Below are 6,963 nucleotides of genomic sequence, written 5' to 3' on the forward strand. Positions count from 1 at the left end.
AAAAATATATACCTTTTTATTCAACATACATTACTTGATAGTGCCACATAAAAAAATAATACAAAGGGTTTTGCTGTCATGCTAACTACTGCAATTGAGGAAAATCCTGAATGCCTATATATATTGTATTTGACCATGATAGCATCCATTGTAGTTTAATATGACTAGGATGAAGATACCAGAAAGTAGGCAAAGGTCAGAAAAGGGGTCATATCTACATAAAACCTATGTAAAGCGCATTAATGTTAAGTATTTTTTCTAGATCACTCAGAAATAACGGACCTCTTAATTCAGACTAATTCACTGGCTTTGTTTGCCAAAATAAGCAGAGTGAATGATTTGTACAGCGTATTATAGAAGTGTATCATGCATGCCATACTCATAATATAGAGCAAAGTCTACCATTAAACAAGGTAGCTAAGTAAGTTCAAGTCAATGCATGCATTTATAATAAGGTGACCAGATTCCTCAAATGAAAAACGGTGACATTTGTAGTTTGGCAGTCTCCCCCCAAAATAGTAAATATTATTCCTAAAATGGGACTTATTTACGTTTAGCCTATTCTCACCATGGTAAATGTAGTACTGTAGTAACATACTGCGCTGTACTCCTGGCCCAACGCTTAACTACGATGTGTTTTAAGCTTTGGTAAACCAGCTAAAAAAACTAACTAAGGTAGGCAACTCAAATACCATACCATTCTATTTTGTATTGATTGCCCGTTGTTTATGATTGGTAATGCCTGCTTATGGTGAAAAGCTGTACGGTTATATAGACCCCTTTGAAGAAATCTGAGAGGCTTGCATCAAAGCCTCTCAGATAGACACGGGCCTAATGAGCCACTGTCTCAAAATGAATATTCATGATGAGTAAGCCAGAACCTTTGCCATTTAATAATCAATCAATATATTTGTACAATTATAACATTTTTAAGTGTGGACGTTTCCGGGGGCAGCTCCTTCAAGCACATTTCCCTTGAAAGCTGGGATATCTGGTCACCCTTATTCATAATGCAATCATAAATAGATACCATACACAATATAAGCACTTCTACGCTTTTGCTGCCGAATTCTTTGACCAATGAGAAAAAAAAGTACACCTCAGCCTAAAAACCTCCAAGCATTCGCTTTTTTCCCCAACAATTCCATACATTTCCCATTCAAAACATTAAAAAAAACCTTCCGTAAGGCCACTTAAAGGACAGGTCTGATCAAATAGGGGGACCATCATTCAAAGCAGTGTGTGCGAGACGATGCCTGGCTGACACTTAACACTCGAGTCCGATGCTGACCAGTAGCTGCTCCAGCACTTGCAGTTTCTGGTTGGCCTCCTCGATGGCACTGTACGTCTGGACGTTAGTGGTGATGTGGTAGCGGATGTCGTCCACCAGAGGGATGGAGTCCATATCCTGGCGATCCACTACAGACCTAGCATCCTCTTGGATCATCTCTGCAAACTCAGCACTGTTCACAAGCTGGGAAAACACAGAAATGTCTGGTTAAATATAGTGGGACGAGATGTAGCCCCTTTGGTCAATATTAGGAGCAAAAGGGTTCCCGTTAGGACTCATAATAAGGGCTTGGGCATATAGTGCCTGAGCGTCTTGTTATAACCTAATGTGTACCTATATTTACAATTAAGACAAAAGGCCTACTGAGATACTGGATGTGTACTGAACGAAACATTTTTTGTGCAATGTGGGCTCTTGACCATTTCTTAGGATTATGTAATTAATTGGGTGTTATAGTCATTTTAACCCAAAATTATCTTGTCCAGTGTGAAAAATTTAAACAAATACAAATGTATGTGTTTCGTATTTGCGATATATTCTCCAGCAGAAAATGTAAACAAACATCATGCACAGCATCAGCATCTAGTGCCAACAAAGACACAGAACGAGACATTCACCTTCTCTATGATCTTGGCCATCAACTCTTTGCACTGGTCCTCCAGACGCGAAAGGCTGAAGAGCTTGGCGGTCTTCCAGATCTCCAGAACATTGTCCTCACATATAGTCTTAGCCAGCGCGGCTCCACACAGGCGCTTCAGGCCTGGTAGCAGATACATGTCGGCCACGCACAGCATGTCCAGCACATTGTTGGGGAATAACTGGACACAAAAGAATCATGATTCATCGTGAATTAATGATTATATAAAACTACCTTGGGTAGCCTTAGGTATTCCCTTGGTATATTTTTAAATGTCAAGTACTGTTAGGTATGGGCACAGAACATATATTTGAAAATGCTGTGGGTCAGGTTGTTGATACAGACATTACTCATCTTCAACATAGCCTCTGGTGATAAGGTTTTGGTGAGAGGGCATAAACATTTTACAACAAATTTTGTCAAGAAAATGCCATTGTGTGTTTGAAAGGAGTATTCTAATAATTTAGGATGCATTTCCCGGTGGAGGGCTAGCTACTTCTGGAAAGCGTTACTAGTCGGTATTTCAACTTTCAGTTATTAGCTCAGCGTTTTCAGATATGTTAGATGAATGCAGATGCAAGCAGTGTGTTGCCATGTGAGCGACCTTACCTCAGTATCATCACCGTAGATGTAGTAAAGGAGGCAGATAAACACTTCGTAGGAGATGTTGTGGAGCGTGAGCACTGGGACGTTGGGCTGGGAGGTCAGCATTTCTCCCTCACTGAAATGGTCCTCCAACAAAGCTTTAAAGTAGTCGCTACGTCCACAGAAAAATGCCTATAACACATGCACACATAAACGGCATGCCGGCCATCGAACCAAGCCAGGGTCACAAGACATAGGAAAACATTGGATAAAGTCTGACTGTGGAAATACCTTGTGACATAAGAAATTGTACCCTTCCACTTTGAAGGCAATGTCCGGGTAAGTGGGGTAGTCATCGGTTATGATAAAAGGAAGCTGACCACATCCAACCTGTTAAAAATACATCAATAAATGTATGAGCTTAAAGAGCCTTCACTGAATATGTTTAAAAAAAGTACATGGTCACTCATGACGAGATATCCTGATCCCTTACTCTTAATTCTGCAGGCAGGGCACCCACTGCCAGCTGCAACATATGGTCCTGCAGCCGATCGCTGTGAGGTCCAAGGGTAAGCACTTTCACACAGATTCCAGGTTTATTGGAAACTACAGGATATTAAAGACAACAGCACAAGAGATGTTAGTTACTGATAATCAAAAGCTTAATGTAATACCTAACCATATCGATGCATAAGAAGTGTAAGACAAGTCCTTACCATATTCATACACCTGTTTACATTTATGCTGAAGGTCCTCTGTAAGGTCATCCATTTTACACTGTTTAGCCAGCAGTCTGCAGTCCTCAATAAAGCTTACGTTGATGTCCATGCGTCCTTCGAGGAACAACTATTATTTTTATTACACCAAACAAATATTTTTAAGGCATGACTGAAAAAGAAGGCTCAATATCTACCTGTGTAGATATACTGCAGGAGCGCTCCAAAAGCTGCAGGGTTTATCTGTAAAAAGGAATTATTTCGTTTTAATCCCAATATGCTGCTGTTTTATCAAATGTTTGATCAAGCGTCACAGTCAAAGCACTTAAGGGTGCAGTGTGTAGGATTTAGTGGCATCTAGCGGTGAGGTTGCAGATTGCAACCGACTGATATCCCCCCCTTCCCTCACCTCCTCTCACCCCTCCTTCCTATATAATAGGCAAAGCTATGGTGGCCTATGGTGGCCTGTACTGGCCTGTAAGGTATCAGACGGTGCATCCAAACTGATGCCATCCTCTACGACAGCATCAAGCCAACGTAATGAGGTTCCTCAATCGATTTATACATTTTGATTATTGTTGTTATTTGATATTTATCAAATAGATATTTATTGTTATTTGAAAACGCCTCCTCTCTAGAGCCGTTATTCTGTTCTGGGCTACTGTAAAAACATGGTGGTAAAACGTGGCGGGCTCGGTGGGAGAGGACCTGCTCCCTATGGAGATCCAAAGTCATTCTCAGGTAACAAAAACACAATGATTCTTCCGGATTTCACACAAATAAAAAATACTTGACAATATTATATTCCATTTCTGCAAAGTACATTCCGCTTGATGCCAATAAAACACTGACCTTTAAAAATCCATTAGAATATTATTAAAGTCCATTATGTGTTTAACTGGCAGTCAACTGGTACTAGCAATAATGTGGTAACGTTTTTAATGTTTCTCCAACACCTCTACCAGCCCCAAGGATTAACCAGACTGGCCATGCTAAGCTTCCAGAGAAACCAGCAGTTTAAGGCTGGTAGTTAAGGAAATGGCTGACTCTGGTGTGAATTAGGTCTTACCAAAGGGTGTTTGAGTGTGATCAAATTCTTTCCTTTCCACTTGGTTTCAAACATTGTCGTGAAGTACTCGGATCGTGCACTGAGAACACAGCGGTGAGCCGGGAATATCTCGCCATGGATCATGAACTTTACATCACTGTGCTGTCCCTGCTCAAGTATCCTGGAAATTAAATTAACAGCATACAAGGAATATATGGGTTACATTGGGGAGAGCCTGGTTGTCCAGTCAACTAGTGAAAAGCTATAGTATTTGTTGATTTATTTGAAAGCAAACATGACAAAGCATTCCCTCATCTCTTTTATGTTTATGTCTCAATAAGTATTTTCTATCTGTGTTTCGTGCCCCACTACGACTGCAGGTGGTACATGCAATAAACAATTATATAGATAATTGAAAATCAATATATTCTAAATATTGTTCAGTAAATATATCATTATGGCTTGTTATTATTTAAGAAACAGTGTTGCCTTGTGCATTCCATCATACATTTTAGATTGTAAAGTTTCCACAGATTTTTTGTGCTATTTTGTGTTTGCTAAGTAAAGAACACCATAAGCAGCGTTGCTTACTTTTTCTTTCCACTGTTTCCTACAGGCCATGACCTCTAGTCTAAAAATCTAATTTTATTTTTTCAATAATTTTATTTTTCAGCCCTTTATCAAAGTTAGAATTCAGAGAAAAAACAGTGTATTAAGCTGATTATGTAAGTTGATCTGGCATAATATGCTCAGCCATGGCATTGTTTACATTTTTTACTGTTTGCATTAGGGGATCGCGAATGGTCTTGCTGTCAACTTAGTGTCACACCATGATTACAGTGTCAATGGGCTTAGCAGGCCATATGTGTTTTTCTCAGCCACTACAATGTTTATATTTTTTTACAGTTTGCTCTGCGAAAGTTCTTGTTGACCATTTGGTGTAACACCTTTAGTCAAAGGTTGGGAACCAGTGGACTACATGACAATGTAGACACTTAATACACCTATTTGACCACAAATTATCTGAATGATTCCGAAATTAATTACAAATAAGCAATTGATCCTTACATGTGCAAGAAGTAGTCAAAGTATTCCCGTTGCATTGTTTTGGCAGTAATGCACTTGTGTTCTTTGAGCAGACGTCGAATAGAATCTTTCAGGGAGCCGTACACACACCTCTCTCCATCGAATGTGTTGGCTTCGCATTTGGCGCCTGAAATTATAGAGTTAGAACCACTATTGACCTTCTGAACGTGATAATTATACAAGACCAATCCAGGTCACAACCAGCAACGGAACACAGTATTACGATTAAAAAGTATAAATAATGATAAATTAGTGAGAATTTATTGATCAAACATGTATACAATATGCAAAATAAACCTTAGTTCTTTAAATATAGTGACTTTAAATTGTGTTTTGTCTTACCCTCTGGGGGGTATTAGGCTCATCCTTTTTGAAGTGAACACATACCATACACCCTACCCTGCACACCCTATTTTATGTGGAAAGGCACTACATACCATGAGCCAACAGGTACTGGACAAGTTCTTCATGACCACAGAGGCAAGCACAATACCTGAAGAACAACAAACGTTAACATTAGAAATGGATTGAGTAGAAACCATAGAGGTACAAAGAAAGCATCAACATAACGTTAGATCTTATGACGTCATACTCACAATGGGGTGCAGTCCCATTTATCCCTCAAATTAATGTCCACGTCTCGTTCTTCAACAAGATACCTTTTTAGAAAAAAACATACAGTGTTTTGCAATAAATAAATAAATGCATTGTAAGAAATGATTGCAATATAATAAAAGCTGAAAGAGATATCAAAATAAGCACATCTAAAATCCATAATAAATAAATGTAAAAAAAAATGGGTCGAATCACACGGTACAGATATTAATAGTAATACATCCTCCGGTCATGTTACTGCTACTACCAGCAAACATCTTTGGAACTACCGACATGCAACAGAGGCCAGCCCTGTTCGAAAGCTAAAAGAAGGCGATCACTCTTTTTTGATAAAGCTGGTATCGAAAACAAAACTGTTGCGTTACAACTGCGAACCGTCATGTTATTAAAAGCAACATATAACTTATTGTTCACCTACCGCCGTGCAAGTAAACATTTGCTTGTAGCTGCTACTGCTATTGAGATGAACGAGTAATAGGCTACAACGAACAGGGAGCGATAATTAAAGGTACCTATATGACTGTAGTTCACCACTATGGATGCAGTAAGTGTGTGGTGAGAAATGTAAACAAGCTGTCACCTCCGCCATGTCCCACAACATGAACAGTGACCATGGGGACTCCGACTAACATACCCGATTGTGATTGATTCAACTACTTTATTATCAGGCTAGGGCCGTAAACAATCGGACTTGGTGCCACTAAACATAAATAAAAAACGCAAATAAAGGACATATTTAAAGAGCCCGGAAACCAGCGGAGCCGGGACTGAGTTGTCAACAACGATTTGGTCGTTACCTGACTCTAGAAATGTCCCCCTTCTTGCAGCTGGAAAATAACTCGTATGCGTCCATAATCGATGCAGCGTTTTCAGTTCTCTTTTATACATTGAAACGGCCCGACTCTCGATCAGTTTGTACCTGTTAACTGTCAGGTAAAGGGTGTAACTTTCAGATTGTTTTGCTCTGCGTATATGTGACTCCCAA

The 6,963-nt window shown here is 39.5% G+C and overlaps 1 protein-coding gene across 1 annotated transcript; it reads right to left on the reverse strand.

The window, feature by feature from the left end:
* abtb1 (ankyrin repeat and BTB (POZ) domain containing 1) lies at window positions 1-6,963 on the reverse strand. The gene is made up of 12 exons (XM_079742549.1): window positions 6,776-6,963; window positions 5,960-6,022; window positions 5,801-5,856; window positions 5,346-5,490; window positions 4,299-4,458; window positions 3,427-3,472; window positions 3,230-3,346; window positions 3,007-3,119; window positions 2,805-2,903; window positions 2,538-2,705; window positions 1,909-2,109; window positions 1-1,474 (listed from the first exon to the last, which is right to left on the reverse strand). The coding sequence occupies exons 1-12, from the start codon at window positions 6,829-6,831 to the stop codon at window positions 1,268-1,270; spliced, it is 1,431 nt and encodes a 476-aa protein (XP_079598675.1). The 5' UTR covers window positions 6,832-6,963; the 3' UTR covers window positions 1-1,267.

The sequence above is a fragment of the Pollachius pollachius genome, assembly GCF_949987615.1.
Source record: "Pollachius pollachius genome assembly, chromosome: 8".
Classification (NCBI taxonomy): domain Eukaryota; kingdom Metazoa; phylum Chordata; class Actinopteri; order Gadiformes; family Gadidae; genus Pollachius; species Pollachius pollachius.

Coding starts and splice junctions, on each gene's coding strand:
- abtb1 (XM_079742549.1), bottom strand. CDS start 6,831: ATGGACGCATACGAGTTATTTTCCAGCTGCAAGAAGGGGGACATTTCT. Junction 6,023..6,775: donor GGGGACATTTCTAGAGTCAG/GTAACGACCAAA, acceptor TTTTCTAAAAAG/GTATCTTGTTGAAGAACGAG. Junction 3,347..3,426: donor CCTGCAGTATATCTACACAG/GTAGATATTGAG, acceptor TGTTCCTCGAAG/GACGCATGGACATCAACGTA.